The sequence below is a fragment of the Pimephales promelas genome, chromosome 6, assembly GCF_988280905.1.
Source record: "Pimephales promelas chromosome 6, fPimPro1.hap1.1, whole genome shotgun sequence".
NCBI classification, from domain to species: Eukaryota; Metazoa; Chordata; class Actinopteri; order Cypriniformes; family Leuciscidae; genus Pimephales; species Pimephales promelas.
In genome coordinates this window covers 26,004,539-26,030,809 of record NC_142774.1, presented here as the reverse complement: position 1 = coordinate 26,030,809, position 26,271 = coordinate 26,004,539, and the positions used below count along the sequence as shown (strand labels likewise).

The following is a 26,271-nucleotide window of genomic DNA, read 5'->3' as shown; positions in this document are numbered from 1 at the left end:
AAGTCAAATGAGACACAGACATCTTTTAACCGTATAAAACCTGGGAACTATTCTCTGAAGGCGAAGCACTGCTACTTTGACGGCGTAATAACCGCATCACCGGAGACACGCCGTGGTGAGGAGCGGAGAGTTCGCTCAGTGTTTGGGTAATAGAGTCAGCAATTTATAAATAGTAAAAGCGTAGTTTAGAGTCATGGGTTTTCGCTCTATTGTAAATAGCTGCGACTGTAAACAGGGGAGGTAATACCATGTTTCACAGAATTCCAACTAAAAACGCTGACTGGATGAAGAAATGGCTAACTTACTCTGGATATTTATCCAAACACACCTAAGATTATCAAGGGACATTATGTTTGCTCGGTACATTTCAATGAGGACGACTATTTTGAAAAAATGGAATTTGCCACACGGACCATAATGTGCTGAAGGATACGGCCATCCCATCGATAGCACAGACAGGACACGTGGATCACCTGCGGCTGAGGTAAGTGTTCCGTTATGTTTTTAGATGACCTACTGTAACAGTGCCTTTAGCCAGATCTAATGTAACGTCAGTGACACTATTATATGATTAGGGTATGAATATGTTTTTATCTTGATGCGGTGCGGACGCGCTTGGGAAAAAAAAACGAGCGCGTTTACCGCGTTGAACTTGCACCCTGCGCGCGGCGCGCCTAGTAGCCTAAATTTGAAATAACCATGGAAATAACGAACTTGAGCGTGCAAAAGGGTACGATAGGCTGTGAGTTCATTGTGCAAAAACAATTTGTGCTATTACTTTCCCCTTATTCTATCCTATAGTAATGCAATACTGTATATTATATAGGCAAATGTATTTACTGTTGAATACATTTGGTTCAGCTAATAAATTGCATTTAAAATATATTGATTCCTGTAATTATAATTATTTATTCATGTGATATTTATAAATCTGGGTGCGTTTTTGGTTGGAAATCAATGAAACATGGTACTGTATTACCTGGTCTCCCCTGTTTATTGTCACAGCTCATACAATAAAGCAAACACCCATGATAAACCTTGCTTTTCTATCTAACGTTAGTAATTGCTGACTCTTTATTCCAACGCTGAGCGAAGCGAACTCTCTGCTCCTCGTCACGGTGCGTCTCAGGTGATTGTTATCACTCTGCCCAAGTAGCAGTGCTTCCCCTTCAGAAAATATAGTATTTATACGGTCAAAAGATGTCTGTGTCTCATATGGCCTTGATATTTGCACACTCTGTGACTATACAAACCACAACATGTAAATAGGAAAACGTTTGCGTTATTTTGTCACTCATTTGGATTAGTATGAAAGCTGCAACCATTCACATCCAGTCTTTGTGCTAAGCTAGGCTAGCGGTGGGTGCGTCAAACAGACTTATAGCATGCACGGAGATGAAAAAGGTATGTATGGACTTATCTAACTCTGGGGGGTAAGGTGAATAGGCTAAAGTCCCAAAAAGTCGGAGTGTTCCTTTAAGGGAATTTTTGTTTGATTTATTTACATTTCAACAATTCCTGAAATAATTATATCAAATGCCAAAAAAGCAGGTTAAATTAAATTAAATAAATCTCATTTTCCAAATGGGATGGTTTTATTAGGTGGGCTCCAGGGTGGAGTTGGCTCATCCTGAAGAATAGTCTGTATCCTTTTTTCATTTTTCTCTCGTTTTTGCTGTAACTCTTTCCTTCTCTGTAATAAAAGGACCAGGACCACATAAATACAACATCAGTCAGCAAAGGCAAAACAATGAAAAGCTTTTGTTTACAGCATGCTCATTAAAAGAAAAATGTAATTTAAATACATAATAAGTCTTAGTCTCAATGCATGTTTAAATGTGTGCATATACGTAGGAATCTTTAGTGCATGGCGTGACAAATGAGGACTGAACAACCCCACTTAATAGAAATAAGATTGATATGCCCCTTTCATACATGTAACACACACCATAATAACACAAATGTAAAGGCAAATGCCATTTAAGAAGAGTTCAAGAAATTTACACTATAGAACAAACCTTTTAATAAATAATAAACAGAAATGTCATGGAAATTTATTTTCTACAAATTGTTGTACGGAGTTGGGACATACATACCAGCCATTTGTCGTACATCTCCAAAGCCATTTTTTCATTTTCCTCCTTTTCATATTTCTCCTCCACTTCCTTTACTTTCTCCTTCCGGTGTTCTGCCCTTACCTTCTTTTTAATGACATCCCTTTTTCTGTCACTCCTATGTAATATATACAATAATTAACTGAATGTCATGTTCTGCAAGACGGCACAGTCATTAAATTCAATCTGTAACCTGAGGCTTCACAAAGGGCACATTTACATCTAAAAAGGGGTCCTATTATGCCCTTTTTTATGCCCTTTGGGGAAACTCAGGTTTAGTTTCAGCTACCCCACATGTAATATTTTGTTTCATGTTGTAAATGTCCATTTTTGAGTGGAAGGAAAAACATGCTGTTTTGGTCCATGTATCTAAGTGTATCTTAAGTGTACCATGTATCTTCTCTTTCACGTGTTATTGCGCTTAAACTGTGTGTGGGTGGGGGGGTTGGAGCACTCTGGGTTCGGGCAAAAATTCCGAGCTCGGAGCCCTCCCCCTGGACAGCACGCCAAATACGCATAATCTTTACTCTGTTTAATTGATGTAAATGTGAACTCGTGAACTTAAATGCTGCTGTTAAATAGGGTTGGCGCCTCCATAGTTGCAAAATAAGGAACAACCAGGGAACCGTAAAATATGGACGATCCGAAATTTTACAGGATAGGTGGCAACCCTACAGTTAAATGCTCTGGTGATGAGATAAACATGGCGGACTCTATACAGCTCACTAAGGGTGGGGTCTATGCTGATAGGGCAGAGTCTGTCACAGTCGTGAGCGGAGCCTAAGCATTTGTGATGTCGCATACTGTATGCAAGAATCTGTAAATGGCTTGTTCTAAGACACTGCTAACGACTTATGGGGATTAAAAAAAGAGGAGTGGATTTTTACCATTATAGGGTGGTTGTGTACACACATTGCCAACAGACATTTATGTTCAAATGTATAACAGGTATACATTTTCTATAATGTATTAATCATGGGCGTCGGAACCATTGTATATGGTTGGGACAAGACCCACTCACTTTTACCATCTCTAATTCAGGTCACATGTCTGTTCACTTTTCATAGAGGTGACAGTCAAATCCATTCCACTTGAGGAATGCCCTAATAAATTAAACTCCATTTCCGCTGAATCGCTACATTATATTTTTCAACAAGCCGCAACTGACAAAAATTGTACCCGTTGTACCCTTCCAGTCAAATATTGCATTGCAAATTGCAAAGTTGTCAGTGCTGGGAAATGTCCATGGCATCAACAGCAGGATAATCCACGGATAGCTGTGCATTTATTGCATGACGTCAAGTGGAGTTTAGTTTACTTGCTTAATTAATTTACATTTTTCTGGGGGAGGACCCACCCACTTTTTTTTTGCTTCCGACGCCCATCGTATTAATCAATACATAATTCCATTAGAACTTCAGCATGATCAAATGTGAGCTATTTTACAAGATAAAAGGAATAAACTAGGGTTGCCTATCATATGTAATTTAAATGTCTTTCTTACCATTCAGTGAAAGCAGAGGTGCAGTCCTTTTTTCTTTCCTCTTTCTCTCTGACCTGCTGTAGTTTTTCTTTTATCTCTGTCTGCTTCTTTTCCTTTATCCTGTCTTTAAGGATACTGTCATGCTCCTCTTTCCACTTCTCAAAAACCTGCTTTTGTAAATTAGATGTTAAATGACCAACAAAAATAATCAGGCAAACTAATAAACTTTTGACTAATTTCACAATTTTGAATTTACCCTATAGAATTATCTAATCTTTATTAATAAAACTCAAAAAGAAATGGTTCAGCATACCAGATTTTTAGGAGTCATTATATACAGTATAGTGCTCTTAATTGGTTTAACCATATCAACTTCGTATCTAAGAGGTCAGCTAAAATGTTGGGTATATTGAGGAGGGTTTGTCCTTTAGTTCATTCTTCAGCATTTTTAACCTTATATTATAGTTTTTTGTTTCCATTCATCAATTATTGCAATATTGTCTGGGCAGCTACCTATCCTACCTACCTGAAGAAATTAATAGTTATACAGAAAAAATATCACTTATTTCTCATTCAAATAGATATGTACCTTCGGCACCCCTTTATAATAAATTTAAAGTTCACCCTATTGATAAGGTAAATATTTATCAAACATGTTTACTTATGCATAAGTTTATATATGGGTTTCCCCAGGTTTGATCAGCCCAAATTTAAGACCTTTTTAAGACCACTTTAATGAAAATTAAGACCTACATCGCACCCATTATGTAGCCGTAAAACACCAGATCAAATCCCAATAATGACTATTACTGATGAATATTTTAATTAAAAATACATTTATTATAAATGCAATTTATAATGTATTTATAATTTATAATTATATATTTTTTGTGTAAATTTGAAAAGGTTAGACTATTTAGTCAAGAGCAGTGAATAATTTATTTGTCCTTGACAATTGGTATTTGGTTAACATGAAAACACATGAAGCAGGTTTATTAAAGTGCTGCCCCTTTAAGACCGAACGCACAGCCCTATTTGAACATGGCTAACTGCCTTCACTTGAGATGTAACTGACTTTTGTTTACTAGGATACTCGCCAAGATGGCCGTTTTTACATAATTTTGTCTGAATTTGTCCGTACAAGCGCAAGACAATTTTCAGCAACGTTATGGGCTATATGTACATAAGTTCCGCATTTGATGCAAGGATGCTCGTCCATTTCCGGTTGTGTAGATTAAAGCGGAGGAGAACCGAGGAAAACGGGATTATGGCAGAGCCTTCAAAATTTACTGTCCTCCTGTCTTTGAAACGAAACGTACATACGTTTAGATGTAATTTTATATATAGTTATGTTTATTTAATATAATTTTAAAAAGAGGCATAAACACAACGAGGGGTGTCTGTTTTATCTGTTTTCGTAACTAACGTTTCTTTATTATAACCATGGACTATAAAATTCAATATAAATTCTCTGTATTGCATTGGACTCTATACGATCGGAAGTCATCGAGCATCCTTAATCCTTCACCAGAAATACCGCCGTGCATAGAGCCCATTCACGCGCTGAGGCGCTGGTTTGCGCTGGTTTGCGCGGGCGCGCGCTTTGGATGTTTGCGTTCATGGAACTTCTTGACCTGCACACGTCCAGGAATAATGTAGGGAACCACTTGTTATACATAAATCAGGTAACAGGTCATGTTACTTACATATTATACGACTTAGTTTTCATCCAAATAACATGTGCTGAGAGAACGATCAGGATTCAACAGAAGTGCGCGCGCGATCTCTCTCCCCCTCTCTCTCAGCAGTTAACGTTAATAATAAGCTAGATGATTCGTTTTAATTTTCTTTGCCATTGACATCCGACTGAACTACAAACATTCCACTGATGTCTGTTTGAAGGGATGTGCTCGACCAGCTCGCACGTCTGTGCTGCTGCGTGCTCAATCCACTGCGCGTTTCAGTGCTCGCGCACCACAGCTAAGTTATGTTACTATATTGCGTTTAATATTCCACTAATAATACACATTTACTTCATAGACAGCCTTATTTTTTTGGAAGAAAATGGAAACTCGTATATTAAGACGGTGATGAAAAATTTAATGCTTTCTGTTTGTTTGCGAGTTGATTTTTCCTTTGCAAAGCAGATCGAGTTTGTTTGCGAGTCGAGTTTTCCTTTGAAAAGCAGAACAAGTTTGTTTGCAAAATGCTAGATTTGTTTCTTTAATTATGGCACATAATTTGCTCCATATAACGCCTTCAGACCCCTGCAGAAACCCTAGACAAAAACCACAAAAAAAAAAAAAAAAACAGACATGACAGGGACATTTCTGAAAGCGGCTAAGATGCTGGCTCTAAAATGCCTCTAAGGCATTGTTATGAAATCCTTGATGGTCATGGTGGCAAAGCGATGCTAATTGAAGAGACATTCCAAATGAAAATGAGCAACTTATTACCTCCACAAAGGTCCATTTCACAATACTTTTAGCAAAGGGTTCACAAGGCTGCTGCACAGTTAACAGGCCAGTACAGCAAATCACATTCACACACATAAACTATAAGAGAAATGTGTTGCATTTCGTTTATTTGAGCAACAGTATGAATATTATTTTTAGTGTGACAAATTATAGTTTCTTTACTCAAACCATTATTATATTCTAAACATTTGACTGGGTTGAGCAACTGTCAGTCTGGGCAGATCAGTGCCACCTTGGACTTTATGTGGACTGGAGTGTATTTTTATCTCCCTGGAAATGCATACTATTGATGTGAAAGCAAAGAGTTTTTTAAACTATAAACTATGGCTGTTTAAAAATATAGTTTTGGAGTCCTGCACACCTAACGTGTGCATAATTATGGATAATTTACAAACAAATGTCTAGAACAAGTCCCTTATTTATTTTTAATACAGTAAATGGTTCACAATATTTCAAATAAACAACTTTTTTATATAATTACCAATGAAAAATACTGACCTGTTTTGCGGTTTCCTTTTTTTCTTGAATTTTATCCATTTCCATTTGTTGTTGGTGGATTGACTTCTGTTTTTCTTGGTTTATCTTTCTGATGACTGCAGATTTTTTCTCTTTCCAAGCATCATAAGAGGCCTTTCCATCTGCAATTTTAGCAAGCTTTTCCTTCAAAGGGAAATGACAATAAATAAATCATAACATGACTGTGGTGACTAAAGAATTCAATGAATTTGAAGTGCATCAAAACATTTTCTGGTGCGTCCGAAATCGCGGACTAAGTAGTTACAGTACTACATTTGAAGTTGAACTTCATGATGGTTAAAAATTATGTTAAACTTAAGGTTAAAAGTATGTTCTATATAGTTTGAATGTATTTTGTTATTGTCATGTGACATACAAACATCAGTTGTGTTGCTTCACTGCCCTCCAATAATCCTCTCCCATGGCCTTGTGGGATAGTAAAGACTTTATCGAATGTGCACTTTAGGTTCTCAGCGGTAGTAGGAAATCAGGGTACTTTTCGCCGGCTACTCTTTGGGCATATTGTTTTTCGCATACTATATAGTAGGGAAGTATTCGATTTCGGAGGCAGCGTTGGTTTATGCTAATTACCTCTTGCATTTTCTCCTCTTTCAATTTCTCTTCCTGCTTTTTTGCCCTGCTTGTTTTTTTTAAAGTTTCTTCTTTCTTTTTTAGCCATTCCTGTTAAGAAAAAAACATAAAAAAATTATAATTAAATATATTGAATTATTTAGCCTCTATCTGTAACTAATTATTATGATGTTTTTAATAAATGATTAGTCTAACCTGGTACACAGCAGCTCTTAGTGAATCTGCTGCTTCTGGAACCTGTTGGATTTCCTGTGTCACCTGATCCAAAATCTTCAATGTTCCCAGGTATTTAGACTCCACTATATATGAGCTTTTGGACTTTGAACTGGATGACTGGGAGCTTGAAGTTCTAACGTCCAAAAGATATTCACTTTGAGTTTTCAATGTTTGATGCATTTAAGTAACACTTTAGGTGCACCAAGTAATTGTTTCCTCATACATAAAAAATAACATATATGAATAAAGGAAACAAGGTAGGAAAAAAATAGCATGAGAAAATTGTTAACAGAAGTGTTGAGTTGGGGAGACTTCCATGTGGCTTGGTATCAATAAAGTATATTAATGTGAATGATAGTATCCATATTATAGTAGTGGTGTCTTGATGAAATGTTATAAATTCGTCTCTCTATTAATATGGATTACTTTCCACTATGCATTTAGAAATCTCTAAGGTTTATTAAAAATATCTTCGGTTCCCTATCAGTCAGTCACGTTCGACATTAACATCAGTGACTGACAAATTGTGATTCTTGTCTGATAGCCTAATTCACCTTCAAATAGTCAAGAACAAGCCAATGCGCATTGGCGAGTGAGATTTGCATCGCAAGCCGCACTCCCATTTCCGGGTATAATGGCAGTGCGCAAATACTCACATTAAACTTTCGCTTCAAAGAGGAGCAGACGTATGTCTTCACCCTGCTTTTAAATCATCGTTCAGTGTCTACGGAACAAGAGGGAAGCTGTTTGTGTGTGTTAGTGTGACAGCACATTCCAGCGGAGGTCACATTGCTGAGTGAGTGCACAGTCAAATACAGCGGCTGTTCCCCTGAGCCCTAAAAGAGTAAACGCGTCTTTTTAAAGATGTCATTCCACCTGTGTGTTTCTGGATGTGGTCGTTTCCTGGCCCCGTCTGACAGCCACAATCTCTGCCTCACGTGTCTGGGCCGTAAGCACGCTGAGGTGGCATTTGTTGATGCATCCACTGCAGGAAGATGACCATTGCCATTTTAAAAACAAGACTGAGATACCTGGAAACAGGTGGACTCCTTTCTGCTATTCACCGTTCTGGCTTTGATGCGCACAGGGCCACTTCGATTAATTCACAGGGTGATCTGAGGATTACAATGTGGGTTTGTTTGCAGTGTGACTCCCCACGTTGCCCCTCTCAAATCCCCTTTTTTCTCCAACAGACAGAAGTATGCTGTTCGTGGAGCCAGGTAATTGCAACCACACTAATGACCCCATCGAGGGTACGTCTGTTGGCCCACTGGTCACCCTTGCACAATGTCTGACCATTTAGAAGCATACAGGTGCCTGGTAGAGGGGGCCCTGGCTTCATTGATAGTGCTCAGAACCTTTTCAGGAAGGTCCTTGGGTAACCATTGAGGGTCCACACGGGGAGAGCCCATTAATTGGGTCCTGGAAGCCATATCGTCCCCTCCGCCTGTGTGAGGAGGTCTTTCCTCAACGGAATTAGCCAGGGGACTTCGTACACCATCTGAACCAGCTTCGGAAACCACAGTCTGAATTTCCAGAGGGGGGCCACCAGGAGGCCAACGATGAGCCAACGCATCCCTGCTTTTCGAGAAGAATGTTGTTTTTTTCGACGCTGTAGGGTCTGGTTTTACGACCACATTTCTTTGGAAGAGAGTGCATGTGCAAGAGAGGGACAATGGGAAGACAGAAATAATCTTTAATACAGACTTTGCTGTATTAATCATAGTCTAACTGATCTATAAATGAACATGCTTTATAGCATTGTGTAAATGATTTACTGTCTAGTGTATTATTATGTAAATATTATGGTATGTACCTTGGTATACAACCAACTAATGATCAACGTATCCTCACTTGTATCATGCCTCCTACCTAATTAATCCTCATTTAATGACTCACACCTTTGATGTACATTACCTTCTTCTAGAATGCAGTGTAGATGTGTTATATATATCTGAGCATTAATGAAGGTTAGGGTGTTGTTCCCACTACAAATGCAAGTATTCAATTCAATGAAATATGAAAATGAAATGCTGTTAGTTCTTCTCAGAGTCAGATGGATCTTCTCCATTGTTACATCATTCCATCTCTCACTCCTTTTCCCTATGTATTTATGTATGTTTGTTTAGTTTATTCATGTTTATGATTTAGTTTATAAAACTTGTGCACTTTATGTATTTGGTTCATAACGAAGTCCCTTTTACGTTCTTGATCTTGCTACATACTCAAAGCGCTGTACATGCTAAGAAATAATTATTCTTCTGTGGCCATGGAAGATACCCTTTTCTTAGAATAAATTAATAATAAAAAGAGTTTGTTGGGCGAACTGATTAATTGATTGTAATATTAATATATCCACGTCAAGTTAATCCAATTAACTGAACCAAATATTCATAATTATGATTAATATTCTCTAGAGCTAAGTTCCGTACAAGGCAAAGAGGTCGATTTCGGCCTCGCCAAACACTTTCCATATCAGGTGCGCCGTGCTAAGACTCAGGGTCCACTCGCCTAGGGGAGTGTTGCCCCGTGACGGCATGTCCACACCGTGTTGAGGATACCTGGGATATGTGCTGCTCTCAGGGAGCTCAGATTGGTTTGTACCCAAATAAGGAGATATCTCACCAGGATGCACAGGCTCCCCAAACTAACGCCGACCTGGCGATTTATGTAAGACACCACACCACAGATGTATTTTCCATCCGGACTAACATTGGTGTCCCCTGATATTTGGCAGAAAAGCTTTGAGGGCCAGACAAAATGCTTTCATTTCCAGGCAGTTAATGTGTAAGCTCTGCTCCATACTTGACCAGAGGCCGCAGACAGGCTTGCCCTCATGTAACGCTCCCCAACCTTGGTTGGATGCATCTAAAACCACCTTCCAAGTGGAAATCATACCCGAACTCACGCCCTTGAGATACCAGTCTTGAGCCAGCCAGGGAATCAGTGTCTGAAGACAACCATGATTCACCGTGACTTATAGGCTGCCTGACCGCCACAAGTGGGCTGGCATACGGTGCTTGAGCCAGTGTTGCAGCGGGCGCATGTGCAGTAGTCTCAAACGGAGCACTGATGATGCAGCTGCCATGAGCCCAAAAGTCTCTGAAACTTTTTTAGACGTGAGTGTTCACCTGCCCTGAAAGAGGCTGCGAGCTGTTGAATAGAGTGCACGCTCTCATTGTCACAGAGTCGATAACTGTGCCCAGAAATATCACACTCTGGCTGGGATTCAGTTTGCTCTTGGATAGATTGTGACTCAGGCTCTGCAAATGTCAGGGAATCTCAGGAATCCCCTGAAATCTCAGGAACGTGCGAGTTGCTAAAGACAGGCATAAGGGCAGAACTGTGTATTGATAAGCCTGACCCTTGAATGACCCTGACCTTAGCGAATCTCAAGAATGGCCTGTGACGGGGGGCTCTCTGAATGTGAAAGTAAGCATCTTTCAGATCCACAGAAAACCAATCGCCCAGGCGAATTTGCACGAGAATTTGTTTTATTGTCAACATTTTGTCAAAACTGTCAAAATCCATCAACATTCTGTGCATGAGCTACTTTCTGACATTCTAACTGAAAGTGGGTGAATATCAAAATACATGATAGAAACATTTTGTTAAACCACTTACAAGTGTTATGTTGACAACACTAATGAAACAATTGCTTTCTATTACAACTTTGCATGAATAAATATTAGTCCCTGGCCCATTTGCCCCTGGACTAATAGGGTTTACTATTTGTCCATTCAATTGGTTCTATTCTATTTTGAAGACCTGGCTGCACAAGTCTAATTTAAGGCTCTCAAAAATAAATAGTATGGGTATATTATACATTTTCTGAGTCATCAGAGAGCCTTGAGTATTGAAGTTGTTGAGTTTTGTGTCCCCTGGTGTTCTTTTATGCCAAAGGGTTAAAAGAAAGCATACAGTTTAGGGGGGAATTGTGAAAAAATGTGTGTTATTTCTGGTTTAAAGAAGTCATGTGACCTCTGTGTTTGTCAGACAGATTCAGTACTGGGCTTAAAAAAAAATATCCCCAGCATGAGCCTAAACCAGATATGCACCAGATTTCTGAGGCATTACACCCCACTGTTTGTGCAAATTCATCTACAAGCACCAAATTTGGCACAGATGTAGCTGAGGGCATACTGAAATGATTTAGCCAGGGCGCCCGGGCCAATGGTCCCTGAAACCAAGATGGCGGCCAAATCCAATTTACGAGATACAAGTACAAACTTGATGTATATTTTAACTTTTTTTGACCATGAGAAAGTCATAGGAATACTAACATTTATGATTGGGTATATCAAGGCCCCCCAAAATTCCCTAAATCCAATATGGCCACCGCCTGAAAAGGATTCAGCTATAGCTTTTGAGCCAGATGAGATACAAATACAAAAATGATGTCTATTTTACCTTTTTTGACCATGAGAAAACCATATAAATACTAACATTTATGATTGGGTATATCAAGACCCCCCCCCCCCCCCCCAACCCACAGCATCAAAACCCCTCCCTGCAAAGGTGAAACAAACGGTGACGGAGAGGTGTGTTAGCTTTTGCTGTAAAGACATTAGGCCTTTTAAAATCGTAAATGGCAAGGGGTTTGAAGAGCTGGCACAAGAACTAATTAATGTCGGGGCTGCGTATGGGAGGGTTCCCGTAAATTCTGTTATTCCCAGCCATGTGACAGTTGCGAAGAGGTGCACTGATATGGCAGAAGAAAAGAGGAAAGCTTTAGTTCAGAAACTTAAGACTTTGTTAAATGATGGCACATTCGCAATGACCACGGACATGTGGACAGAGGAATATCGGAAGATTAGTTATTTGACAATCACATGCCATTTCATAAATGAGGATATGGAACTGGTGAATAAAACCCTGACAACTACAATGTTCCCTTTGGAAGAGTCAAAGACGGGAGAAAATATCAGACGGGAGATACTGAAACTACTGGTGACAAAGTTTGGCCTTGACGCTTCCTCTCTCAGCAAAATTGTATGGGTGACCGATGAGGGGGCAAACATTAAATTAGCTCTGCGGCCATACCAGAGATTGGACTGCATTGACAATCTCATCAATACGGTACTGCGCCATGGACTCGACATTGCCGAGTTATCCAAAGCCGACGGTGCTCCGGACATAGGAGATACCATTTCTGCTGCTAAATCATTAGTGAGGTACGTTAAACAGTCGGGGTTGGCTGCACAACTGTCAACAACATTGCTGCAAATGGGAGACACTCGGTTCAGTACGGTGTACCTCACCCTAACTTCTATACAGGCCATTTATCACGAGCTCCATGAAAAGCTGGAGGAGCGAGGAGAGAGCGCGCGCATTGAGAAAATAGTACCAGACACACTGGACTTTTTGATAAACTTTCTGAAGCCATTCTATGAAGCACAGCAGGAACTTGAGGGAGACAAGTATCCAACACTTAATAGTGTGTGTCTCTGGAGTGAGAAACTGAAACTCCTCTGTCAGCCCAATGTCCTGGACTCCCCTCAGCAAGCTGTCATGCGACGAAGACTGGCTCGCGCGTAAAGTGATCATAAAGGACCTCCACAAGATCGCAACATTCCTCTGGCCAAAATTTAATCTGTTGAGAATGTTATCACATTCAGACAGGGATGCCGTACATGCTCATGTCCGCACTCTTCTGCAAGCCATGGCTGCAGGTGCACCAGATGTGGAGATTCGAGAACCAGAGCTCTTCGGAGTCAAACCCAGTGACAGTCCTCTGGCAAAAACGGCGAATTTTGCGGAGTGGGAAAATGTAAGGCAAGCTGACTGGGAAGATGACGAGGTCACTCGCTACATTGAAATGGCTGCTGTCATGGAAAATTAATTGGATGTTCTTGGCTGGTGGAAGGCCAACAAACCATCCTACTCAAAACTTGCAAAATCAGCCAGATCAGTACTATGCATCCCGGCCAGTAGCAGCAGCAGTGAAAGGGTTTTCAGTGCTGCTGGACGCACCATCGGTGAGCGCAGGACCGCGCTGAAGCCATCTACAGTGGTTTCAATAATTTTCCTCCACAAAAACATGTAGCCTAATCTTGGTGAGTAAAGGTTTTTCAAATCATAACTAAATATTAATTTAGTCTTAAATACATAATGTATACATACAGCAGAGTATAGGCTACAGGCTAATGTTGGCAATATTCTTTAAATTTCAGCTGCTGTTCACCGTCGCATTTGTGGCCGCGGATCGTGGAGAGAAGTGACGAAGCAAATCCTGCATCTTCATCTTAATTTTGTTATTGCCAAACACTTAATTTAGAATTGATCTTAATTTAATTTGTTAAGAAAGTCTCTATAAAGACACTTTATTGGTGCATTGGCCTTTATTGGTGATTGTGGAGAGAGGCGGCCTCAAGCAAGTCCCGTTTTCGTTTGTCTTAGGCATAATCTCAATTTTATGAAACTTTTTGTTTTATTTCGTTATTGCCAAGTACAAATCTTAGTTCAGAATTTATTTTGATTTCATTTGTTAAGAAAGTCTCCTATAAATACGCTATATTGGCGCGTTGGCCTTTTTATATTCGTATTGGTGATTGTGGAGAGCAGAGCTGTGGATCGGCTTTGGAAAAGGTGGAAAAAACTATAGGGACATTCCTGCTCATGAAATCAGCAAGGATCTTGGTCCCCAGAAGTCACTGGACTTACCACTCTTCCATGCTTTAACAGGCTGTGACACAACCTCAGCCTTCCTGGGCAAGGAAAAAAGAGTACATGGGCAGCTTGGGATTCAACACTAGATCTCACAGAATCATTTGTTACCCTCACGTTGGAGCCTGAACAGAACAACAATGACGTCCATGTCCAAAGACTGTAATGTATGGTAGTCATCATTTACAGCAAGAGCTGTGGTTCCAGCCGTGTGGATGAAACTAGACATCACCTTTTCTCGATTGGTACCAAGTCTCTCGAGAACCTGCCTCCTACCCAAGCTGCACTGCAATCAGCACACCAAAAAAGCATTGCTGAAGGTCAGCTTCTACTGGAATCAGGCAACTGATGTCCAGCAAGATATCCCAGAGTTCAATGCATGGGGATGGTATCGGGAATCTACGAGCAAGACTTGGGAACCTCACTGGACTTATCTCGGAGACGCCAGTAAAGCCTACACCATTCTCCTCCACAGTGGCTGCAAGACAGTATGTAGAGGGCACTGTAAGTGCTGTAAAGTCACTTCTATATGTGCATGTAAGGGTGCTTGTACAAACAATGATGGTAGAGACGATGAGAGAATCGTTGATTGTGAGTGATAATGATAATTCATGTGAGAGACCATGAGAATTCACTGTTGTTTTATGTTTTATGTTACTTCTGTTTTTTTGTTATGCTAAGCAAACCTTTAAGAGTTTAGACAAACTGACTATATTATTATATTATTCTTTTATCAATTTAAGATAATATAAATATTGCCTTGCAATAATACTTGTTTCTTATTCTTTCTTATATGATTACACTTTGAAAAGTATTCACCTGTGGTACACTGAAAAGCATTGCATGGCTGACACCGCTGTCGGTGTATGAATGTGTGTGTGAATGTGAGGCAATATGTAAAGCTCTTTGGTGGCCATTAGGTCTATGAAAGCGCTATATAAATGCAGTCCATTTACCATTTACCATTTATAATAACATGAATCAACATTGTGAATAACCTTCAAAGTTGTGGTAAAAAAAAGGATTTAACCACAGTCTTGAAAAGAATACAGGTTCCAGACTTACACAAGCATAAATATAAATATGCCAATGGACTTCCTGTGTGTCAATAAACATTAAATAGACATCACATCCTCATTTGTAGCATATTTGGTTCAACATTTGAAGACAAACCGCATTTTTTGGACAGCTGCCATTTTGAATTTAGGCAATTTCCCCCAAATTCCCTAAATTCAATATGGCTGCTATCCGAAAAAACGTTTTGGCTTCAGTCTTACCAATCTTCTTGATATAACCAATCATAAATTTAAGTATTCCTATGGGTTTCCCATGGTCAAAAAAGGTAAAATAGACATCAAGTTTGCATTTTATCTGGCTCAAAAGCTATAGCTGAATCCCTTTCCATTTGGCCGCCATCTTGGCCCCTTGCTAAATCATTTCAGTATGATGTGAGCTACGCCTGTGCTAAATGTGGCACTTTTAGATGAATTTGCGTGAAAATGTGCTTAAGGCTTATAGTATTTACACTTTTTAAAAACGTAGCTTCCATATTTCAGAAGTTCGCCACATGCACATCCCTGCCTGTGTTAGTATTAAGTATTAAACAAATTCACTAACCTGTCTTTGGATTTTCTAGACATGTGGCTTTCTGTGGTTGATGTGTAGTCAAGGTCATCCTGAGAACTGCCCTGACAGATTTAATTAAGAATTACATTAGCATTTAAATGTTGACAAGGCAGTTAATTGACCTTAATTTGTACGGTACTGCATCCTTTAGTAACAGAAAAAAGAAGCTGTTTCTAATTACACTGCTGACAGAGATTTCCGAAGAGCCATCTTTCAGAATAATCATTAAGAACAAGATCTTTTCACTCTTAATCAGACTTACATGCTTTTCTTCAAATGATGTCGAGTGATTTCTCTCTTTGCATTCTTCTGAGGCAACTAGAATGAAAATAACAAATTTATTTGAAATGATTAATAAAATACTTAACTTTAATTTACTTTAATTAGATGTTAGGTCACAGATCAACAATACCAAAATGTAATCTCTGTACAACAGTAAAAGTCTGAACATTGAAACAGTCTAAATCCATTCCTACATACCACTGTCTGCAGTGGCTGGAGCCTCAATCACTTGCTCTGCATTTGAAAAAGACTGTGTAATGGAGTTTTCTGACATGGCCTGGTGTTCATCTGCACCCTGCAGTAAAAAATAGGGTTAACCCACCTATTGCATGGTACATTATTGTAATTTTTTTAATCCATAATTTTTAGTACAAAGGTGATATTTTAGGTGTCTTAATACTGTCAAAATACACATCATTTATGTTGTTTAAAGATAGAAATATAACCATTTCAACTAAATTGTTACAACTTTGTTCTGCGTTGAGTACGTTTAGACACAGACAATTGAACAGTGGCTTTACACATAAAAAATATGCTGTTTTTTATTTATTTAATTTTTTACATATATTAGAGTTGTCTCAAATTACTTAAAATACATTTAGTCTCTTTCCTACACTGACACAGAATCTATCCTACACTTTTTCCCTTCCACTGGGATTTTGTTTATAAACATGCTCGAACATGCACAAATAATTCTGAAATTAAAATAAAATGACAAACAAATTACGGTAATGTTTTAAAGTGTAGAGCAAATTAGTCTAAATTTTAAAAAGGTTTGGACATGGTAACAATTAAAACCTTAAACATTTGTGCATATTAATTTTGCATATAAAAATATTAAGCTATGACTTTTCTATAAGCTTATGTTCCAACGGGTCCAAACATACCCTGGATTGCAAAAGGTGTAAGTTTTTTTAATGCTTTGGAAGGGTTAAAACAAGGATCTGTTAAAACATTTGCTTGAATCTGGATTTTAGACCTGGTCAGCTTGTTTCTGTTGTGAGATATTAACTACCGCTAACCAGTGGCAGCTCGTTAGGGGAGGCAAAATCTGGCACAACCTAACCAAAATTTTGAGGTGAAAATGAGAGAAGGATGATTTAATGTTAATAAATTTCCCAGTTATTTATTTTATGTCTCAGAAAGTGTGTATTTCTTGTTTGTAATTTCCCCACTGTAAGTGTAACCATATAGTGTAACATTATATAGTATTGATGTACGTGTTGTTTTCAATAAATATTCTGTTAGTGACCACAAAACGTCTCGTTTACATGTGTAACCCTCGTTCCCTGAGTACAGGGAATGGAGACGTGTCGTCCCTTCGCCATGTTGCTGTACCTTCGCGGAGGACCGGGCTCTGTTTGGCTCCTCAGCGAAAAGCGTCATGCATCGTTTACTTCCGCTTTTTATATCCGCGCTAGTAGGCGGCTCACGGAATGCAAATGTTTCATGCCAATGTTTATTGGCTTGTTTTTAATTCTCGAAGGCAATAGGCTCCCTAGCGTGATCCCAATTCATCAGGGAACTCCCTGACGACACGTCTCACGTTCCCTTTCGACCTGGGAACTCCAACGTGTCGTCGGGGAGTTCCCTGATGAATTGGGATTACTAACAAAACGCCATGGTGCTGGCTCCTTCCAGTGCCCAGCTAAGCTAACCAAAAGAAGTTTCACAAATTGCAGTAGCTAGCTAGCGAGTCACACTGCTGTTCCGCAAGACAGTGGACATTGGATAACACTTGGAAAGCGTGCCCTAACCCGTCACGAGGAAGGTAACGGTGCGGAACCCAGCTGCCTGATAAAGGCCTGGAATACATATATTTACTAGCCCAGGGGGGGTAGTGAACCAGGCAGTCCCTGAGGTTGTCCCAATCCAAGGGGAGTGGGAGGGTACTCAACAGGGATGACAGAATGAGTCTGTCAAGGGGAAGACACGGCTAAACTGCACGTGGCATAATGGGTCACCGAAGAGACCACTGGACATAACACCTAGTCTACACAACAACTCCCTTAGAGGTAGTAGACCTGGTGCCGGCGGTCCGCCATGCCTGGCACCGAAGGGGTGATGGAGGAACTCACGAGGCTAACCGACGTAGGGCGTCAACAGAGCAAAAAACACACGTATCCGGCTGAGGCACGGAGTGGCGTAGCAAGCCAACACAACCTATTCCCTCGCACCAATGGCCATAGTGAGTATTCGGGAGGAAACAGGTTTCAAACATAGGCTATAGAATCTAGCAAATGTGTTTGGTGTCGCCCAGCCCGCAGCTTTACAAATGTCTGCCAGCGAGGCGACTTGAGCCAAAGCCCAGAAGCTGGCAACACCTCTAGTAGAGTGAGCGCGCAACCTGTAAGGACAAGGCTCACCTGTAGCTTCATTCGCTGGGGTGATAGCATTCACTAACCAGTGAGCTAACCTCTGCTTGGAGACAACCTTCCCCTTCTGCTGGCCTCCGTAACAGACAAAGAGCTGGTCTGAGGTCCTGAAGCTTTGCTGTCAGGGTTCTGTCACTTCTGTCTAGTCTATTTCTTGGTTTTGTGACAGAGCCCTGACATTCCTGTTTTGCCTTGTTTCATGTAGTTATTGTCTTGTGCTGCACGCAGCTTGTGTTTTCACTAGATGTGTGCTTTTGTCATGTTTTGTGTGAACACGTGGCTTATGAGTGTTTTCAATAGCTGCGTGTTCATGTCTCGTTTTGTGTGAGCACATGGCTGATGATTTGTTTTACTGGCCATCTGCTTGTGTTAGTTATGTTTGGTGAGCACATGGCTTTTCATGTTATGTTTCCTTGTGCCATGTGCTCTCCTGGGAGAGGCTCTCTAGCTCCCACCACCACACCTGACACTTTGCGTTCTGTCAATGTAAACCCACAGGGCGTGGACGGTACAGACAAAAGCTAGGGCTGGGTCTGCCTCCTTCTGGGGCAGTGCTTGCAGGTTCACTACCTGATCCACAAAGGGAATGGTAGGAACCTTGGGCACATATCCGAGCCGGGGTCTCAATATCACATGAGAAAGGCCCGGCCCAAACTCTAGGCACGTTTTGTCGACCGAAAAAGCCTGCGGATTACAGACCCTCTTAAAAGAGGCCAAAGCTAACAGGAGTGCTGTCTTAATTGACAGGATGTTTAGCTCCACTGTCAGCAAAGGCTCAAAGGGAGGACTTTGGAGAGCTCTCAGTACCAGAGCTAGGTCCCAAGAGGGTACAGAGTGCAAAACCCGCGGTGGATTTGACCTCTTAGCAACCTTAAGGAATCTGATGACCAGGTCGGGCTTCCCCACGGACTTAACTTCTACTACATGTGATGTGTGGCTATTGGGGCAACATACACTTTCAGGGGGGAGGGAGACAGCCTTCACTCCAACCCATCTTGTAGGAAGGAAAGCACGACTCTGATCGGCCATGTTCGGGGGTCCTCCTGACGTGAGGAATACCACTCGACGAATAGGTTCTAATTCAAGGCATAGAGGCACCTCGAAGACGGGGCTCTAGCAGAAGTAATGGTGTTTACCACTGCCTGTCGTAGATCACCTAGAACCTCCGTGTCCCGTCCAGGGACCAGACGTATTTTCCAGAGGTCTGGACGCAGGTGACATAGAGTGCCCCGTCTCTGAGAAAGAAGGTCCTTCCTCAGAGGAATCGGCCAAGGAGGGGCTGTCGCGAGGAGCATGAGTTCCATGAACCAAGTCCTGGTGGGCCAATACGGCCCCACTAACAGGACCTGCTCCTCGTCCTCCCTGACCTTGCACAGTGTCTGTGCAAGAAGGCTCACTGGGGGAAACTCATACTTGCGCAGGTCCCGGGGCCAGCTGTGAGCCAGGGTGTCCATGCCCCTCGGACAGGGAGTAAATCCACTGGCAATGGGTCGTGTCCAGAGAGACAAACAGGTCCACCTGTGCGACTCTGAAAAACGACCTCAGATGCTTCTGACTCCATAGAAGGAGGTGGGAGGCGAGTCGCGACATGCGGCAGGAGCGTAAACCACCTTGTCTGTTGATGTACGCAACGGTTGCAGTGCTGTCCGTACGGACCAGTACGTGCTTGTCTTTGAAAAGCCCCTTGAGGCGGCACAAAGCCAAGCGTACTGCTTGCAACTCTAGGCAGTTGATGTGCCAATGCAGCTGGGGCCCCGTCCACAGACCCGAGACTGCATGCCCTTTGTACGTGGCCCCCCACCCCATGGCAGAAGCATCTGTGAAAACCACAACATGCCTGGAAACCTGTAATAGAGGCACTTCTACTTCGTAGAAATTTTAGTGCTTAATTTTTAAGAAACTTAAAGCTACTTTTCTGTCTGTAATTGATTATGGAGATATATTGTACATGCATGCTGCATCTTCCATCTTGCGTCATATAGATTCAGTTTACCATGCATCACTACAATTCATAACAAATACAAAATCCCTCACCCATCACTGCATTCTTTATGATTTAGTTGGTTGGAAATCACTTAAAATTTGTAGACAGCACTGGTATATCTTATATTATAAATATATATTATTTATAAAGCTATACTTGGCAAACTTCCACTGTACCTCTGTAACCTCCTCTCTGTCTACGCTACGCTATCAGCTACGCTCCTCGAAGTGGTTGCTTTTTAACGTGCCACGAGTTGCAACCGAATTGGGAAGAACTGCTTTCTCTTATTTAGCACCTTGGGGTGGAAAAATCTACAAAAAAAGCTAAAGTTAGAAACCCTTATGACCATTAATGAATTTAAAACTACTGTAAAGAGTGTTGTGATGGAGACATGTTCTTGTTTTTCTTGAGTCTCATTATGTTCTTAACTCATTTGTGTTCTTAACTTCTTTTATCATGAAAATGTAACTTGGTGTTTATTATGCATGTATTTATTGTGATTTGGCTGCTACCTTGGCCAGGTCTCTCTTGTAAAAGAGATTCTCAATGGGATTTCCTGGATAAATAAAGGTATTTGTGGTGAGCAGGACGGCCGAGGGACGTGAAAGAAAGTCGCGAGGCCGGTGGTGCGAGTGCTAATGAGCAGTACCTGTAAAGCACACCGGTCTCGCATCATTCACGGAGGAGTGGAGCCATAAAGGGGGAGCGACGGAGTGGATGATCGAGAGAGGAACAGGCCTACTTTTGTTTGTGTTTTATATTTTATTTTGGTAAGCCAGCAGTCGTCCGCGAGGGGCTGCTGCCCGGTAATTATGTTTTATTTTGGGTAGCCAGCAGTTCCGTGAGGGACTGCTGGCAATTATTTTGTTTGTTTATTTCATTCAAATAAAGTTTTATTTTTTTAATTGTTATCCGGTTCCTGCCTCCTTCTTCCCTGAACCTTGCTACAGTATTAAAAAAATGCAGGATCCGACCACGGGGAGAAGGTTTGGCGACAGTTGACCCGGAACGTGCCGCTCTGCCATGCCCACCTCGGGATCTCGATCGAGGAGCAGTCTCATATGTAACAGGCCGAGTGGCGTTACTGCGGCTGCGGCTGCCATATTCCCCAGGAGCCTCTGAAATTATTTCAGTGGAACCGCTGTCCTGCCTTGAAAGGACCTGAGGCAGGTGAGCACCGACTGGACACTTTCCTCTGTGAGGCACGCTGAAGACACGGGGCGACAGGGCCAGCCCAAAAGGTAGGACTTTGTACTGATACGCTCGACCCTCGAAAGCAAACCGTAGAAATGGTCTGTGTGAGGAAGAACCGAGACGTGAAAGTACGCGTCCTTCAGGTCGATCGCTGCAAACCACTCCTGCGGACGGATGCATTCGAAAATGTGCTTCTGCGTGAGCATTTTGAACGGGAGTTTGAGCAGGGCCCAATTCAAAACTCGCAGGTCCAGGATCAGCCATAAACCACCGCCTTTCTTGGGTACAATGAATTAGGGGCTGTAAAACCTGGACCTCATCTCGGCAGGAGGGACCGGCTCGATTGCGTCCTTCACCAGCAGGACATCGATCTCTTTACACAGGACAGGGGCGTCCACTGACTACACACGGGTGAAGTGAACGCCCCTGAACCTGGGAGGCTGGCGAGGGGAGGGGCAGAGACGAGGCACGAGGCCCTGCCTCTTCGTGAGCTGGTCTCTCCCTCTGGGCCCAGCCACCGACAGGAGCGACGCAACCAAGGAAGCGTCGCTGCTATCTGCAGACTGGGAAGAAGGACACGGGAGCGATGCTGCTCGGAGACAGCATCCACTGCCGTTCTGACCCTCTTGGGTGGAGGAGACTGTGTGCCCATCAGTCTCGACCGAGGATGACCTAAGAAGGAGGAAACTACTCTACTGTAGATATTTTGGGTACCACTGACCTTGTGGTCAACCGCAGAACAGCCAAAAAAAATGTTCCTCCCGGCCCTCCCCCGGGGGAAGGAGGTATGCAGAGGGACCCTCCTGTAGAGCAGACGAACAGACAAACTAGAACAGGGATTTCGCATCCAGAAAAGCATGGGTGAAATGACATTCTGAAAAGGAAGCGAAACACCCACAAAGCTCTTTTGTGAGGAAGAGTGCGCACTCTCTTGCGTGCCGACGCACCGAGGGATCACCGCAACAGACACACGGGGAAACTGCAAGCCTGTGTGCTGTACTCAACCAGATTTTGCCGGGAGAAAAGATGATCACTGCCGCGCCATCACACCAGCATCCAAGAAGACCTTCTTCTCTTCCCAAAGACTTGTAAGAAACCTTTTCTCTCCCCAACTTCGGCAACAGCAGTTTACTGTGAGGCTCCGAAGAAAAAAGCGTCATGAATTGTTTACTTCCGCTTTTTACATCCGCGGTAGTAGGCGGCTTGCGGAATGCAAATCTTGCATGCCAATATTTATTTTTCTCGTTTTTTTAATTCTCTCGAAGGCAATAGGCTCCCTAGCCTGATCCCAGTACGTCAGGGAACTCCCCGACAACACCCAGGACGAAAGGGAACCCATTTATAAGGTTTTAGCATTTAAAGCTACAAGTTTAAAGTTGTTTCTGCAATTTCAAATTTTCTCTTTCTATTTATACATTTTCACCTGAACACTTTCAGTGGTAGAGGTTTGACTCTTCTCAGAAGAGGATCTGGTGGAGAAGGGTATAGACATAGAGGATGTGGCTGTTCTGCTGAAGCCAGGAGTTTCTGCTTGTGTTTCCTCTTCTAAATGACCAGGGTCACACATATTTGCTGTCCTCTGTCTGGGCTTGGGTCTGGGTGACATGTCTTGGGCAACATAACCTTTAATTAAAGAATGTGCATTTTATTTGTTAGTTTCTGACATTTACAAAGACAAAAAAATCTTAGCATAGGAAACCTTTCAGAAGTACACTATCAGTCAAAGGTTTGGAATAATTAAGGTTCTTAAAAAGTCTCTTGTGCTCACAAAGGATGCATTGATATGATGAAAATACAAAAACAGTAATATTGTGAAATATCATTACAATTTAAAATCGTTTTCTATTTTAATATATTTTAAAATGGATTTTAGCCCTGTGATTGCAAAGTTGAATTTTCAGAATATTACTATGGTGAAAATAAATTCATACTTTTATTCTGCAAGGATCCATTAAATTGTTTAAAAGTGAAAGTAAAGATTTTTATAATGTTACAAAAGATTTCTATTTCAAATAAGTGTTGTTATTTTAAGCTTTCTATTCATTAAAAAGTAATAGGAACCATTATTAATAATTGAGCACCAAAACAGCATAATAATAAATAGTAGTAATTAATTAGTCTTACGAAATACAACAGCTTGTAAACAGCAGCACACATGCAAAAACTGTAGCCCTGACCTGTAGAGAGCTTTGGTTTAACAGTTCTCTCCCTGGGTTGAGGAATGGGTAGGTCACCATCTTCACCAATCCTTTGGTTGGCCTCATCTTTATCTGAAGGCAATGGTACTGGACTGTCCCACTGAGAGCCTTCTGATGTAATGGGGATGGAAGATTCCCATAGGCTATTCTCAGAGTTTAGTGGCACTGGAGATTCTGACAGGCTCTTCCTCACCACAGATTCTGTTTGGTTCCTCAACCTCATTACTGATTTTGACTGTTCATCCTTTTGGAGTAAAGTGAATTCTGGTTGAAACTTGTCAGATAGAGGGGAAAAAAGGGAATCTGACTGTTGATTTTTCTCTGGAGTGTAAGAATCGCTTGGACTGTGAGAAGTATTCCTGGATTGGGTGAAATGTAAAGAACTAACCGGGCCATCTGCACTTCCCATGGAGTTTAGCTGTTCAAAATGCACAGGTGAGCTGGTTCTTTTGGTTTTCATGAAAGACACTTTTTTGGGTTTGACATTTTCTTCTTCATCATCTGAAAGCTTAAAATAATTGATTTTGCCTTTTGTCCTCCCGGCTTTAAATCTCTCCTTTTTCTGTTTTTGTCTTTTAAGAAGTTTGTTCAGTGTGTCTGCTGAAACAATTCAAGTATTTCAATACGAACAACATTAAATTGAAACTGAATTACTGTTCAATGTGGATAAGAAAACTGATTCTATGTAAAGTTAAGGTTTAGCCTATAGTTCTGAATAGGCTAACCTATGCAATGAACTTGAGCCATATTTGAATGATTGCCATTCATTGCCAATGATGCCATTCAGTACCTACCATCGTCATCATCATCATCATCATTTTTACCATCTTCTTCATCATCATCATCGTCCTCAAAGTCATCAGAGTAACTATGCTTGTTGGCTCTAGCAGACACAGCTTTCTTTAGCTCATCCTGAAATTCAACAACATGCACGTGTCATAGACATACTGACTTACATATATCCACCTTATTCTGCGCCCGTTCTATTTCCCATGATTCATTGCTGTTTCAACTGACTTTGGTTCTCCACTTCCCGTTGAAGTATTTGTGTACATAGAATGCTAGCACTCTAGTTCAGACCACTCATCTATATACAATGATATATTGTATAGATCGGTGGTCCAGACATTAGAAAAATATCAGTCTACACATGCGTTTATAATTGTATTCACGGACATGACCGTTATGAAAGCGACGTTAAAACTTTCACAGAGATTTTAAAGAGAAACAACAAAGAAACCTTTATTTAAAGTGAATTATTCGTTTTTTATTAATTGAATCTTAATTTAAATCAATGTTTCAACAACCAATTGTCTGGTTTTAATAATTAAGAAGTATATACAGTAGATGATCATGACGAAGGCGACAGCGCGCAAACTGGACTTTGGTCTCATAAATGAAACTCGGCGTAACGTTATGCATAACCTCACAGGCCTGAGGACTATGCATCTTTGAAAGCAGAGGTAGACAGTAAAACCAGCCTAACTGTCCTGTTATTCTGCAGCAGTCGGGGTGATAGAAACTGTCGGATGTTTGCTGGATTAGGGAGATCGTGCAGTCATGCATCAGCTATCCTTTGGAAGTTACGAAGAAAAACGTTCATTTTGTTTCTGTGATGTAATAAAAAATAACGTGATCAGATCACATTTGATGAATGTTTTTTCGATTTAGTTTAGCGATGTGGGGATGACACAATCTAAAACACATGGCAAAAAAAACAAAAAAAAACATATTAGACTGGAACCAGAAGTTGACAACCGGAGTCGTCGTCATGGCAGCGCGCATTGTTTAGAGCAGATTCAGCAGATAGAGCAATCGGCAGAGAGCATTAACACGGTAACAAACGTTCCATTCGAAAAGGCAGCAGGCTTTCAGTCAACGGCTGATGTGTCTGACAAACATTCCCCTTAAGAGCACACTAATGATTTAATACCTGAAAAGTTGTTCTTCTGGATGTTTTAGGGCTTTTCGTGTAAGCAAGCGTTGTAGAAAAGGGCTCGCCATTCATCTTATCGAACGGACTGTTAAATGCAATGATTTGTTAATTAACAAGCAAATAATCGTTTTAGATATAGCATTTAACCATCATCGACGGTTCAAACAATTAAAACCTACCGTAGCTTGAAAACATAGGTAGCAAACGTTGCTCAAATCATCATCAACTCCATTTGTTTACGCAAGTTACCAAGCAACTATGTGATGCGAGGCTAAACACGACGGCGTGGTGACGTTGGTCTGTGAGCTTCCTGTATGGTGGTCACAGAGAGAAAGGGTTACGACCATAGAAATCATATAGATAGACGCCCTATCGACCGCTACTGGACGAGCCGTGGAGCCGCCATCTTAAACCGGTCATCCGCTCCGCTCAGTGTAATCAGTATGATGGGTGAAATGAGCTGTCAGCGCATTAAATTAATCACATCTCACTGAAAAGCGAACTGATTTTCACGTGATTTTTTGCTGCAAATGTCATTCATTTAGCCATGATCCAAGACACATGTTTTTTTAATAGTCGTCCTATCAATTGTAGGCTTAACAGTAATTAATAT

At 41.2% G+C, this 26,271-nt stretch overlaps 1 protein-coding gene across 4 annotated transcripts; it reads right to left on the bottom strand.

The window, feature by feature from the left end:
• Positions 1 to 1,446: 1,446 nt before the first annotated feature.
• On the bottom strand, positions 1,447 to 25,983 carry map9 (microtubule-associated protein 9). Of its 4 annotated transcripts, none has more exons than XM_039694097.2 (14): positions 25,838 to 25,983; positions 25,656 to 25,743; positions 24,517 to 24,634; positions 23,702 to 24,322; positions 22,948 to 23,147; positions 16,170 to 16,266; positions 15,952 to 16,007; positions 15,681 to 15,751; positions 7,377 to 7,530; positions 7,182 to 7,271; positions 6,573 to 6,734; positions 3,619 to 3,767; positions 2,097 to 2,232; positions 1,447 to 1,693 (listed from the first exon to the last, which is right to left on the bottom strand). In XM_039694097.2, exons 2-14 carry the CDS (start codon positions 25,728 to 25,730, stop codon positions 1,574 to 1,576), a joined length of 2,049 nt encoding a protein of 682 aa, XP_039550031.2. In that variant the 5' UTR covers positions 25,731 to 25,743; positions 25,838 to 25,983; the 3' UTR covers positions 1,447 to 1,573. The 4 variants fall into 4 exon arrangements, with proteins under 4 accessions (XP_039550031.2, XP_039550037.2, XP_039550032.2 ...); XM_039694103.2 differs by having other exon boundaries at positions 3,619 to 3,764; XM_039694098.2 differs by having other exon boundaries at positions 23,702 to 24,319.
• Between the last annotated feature and the right edge of the window lie 288 nt (positions 25,984 to 26,271).

Coding starts and splice junctions, on each gene's coding strand:
- map9 (XM_039694097.2), bottom strand. CDS start 25,730: ATGAATGGCGAGCCCTTTTCTACAACGCTTGCTTACACGAAAAGCCCT. Junction 16,267..22,947: donor CTACCACTGAAAGTGTTCAG/GTGAAAATGTAT, acceptor TTTTTACTGCAG/GGTGCAGATGAACACCAGGC. Junction 15,752..15,951: donor CATCATTTGAAGAAAAGCAT/GTAAGTCTGATT, acceptor TAAATCTGTCAG/GGCAGTTCTCAGGATGACCT.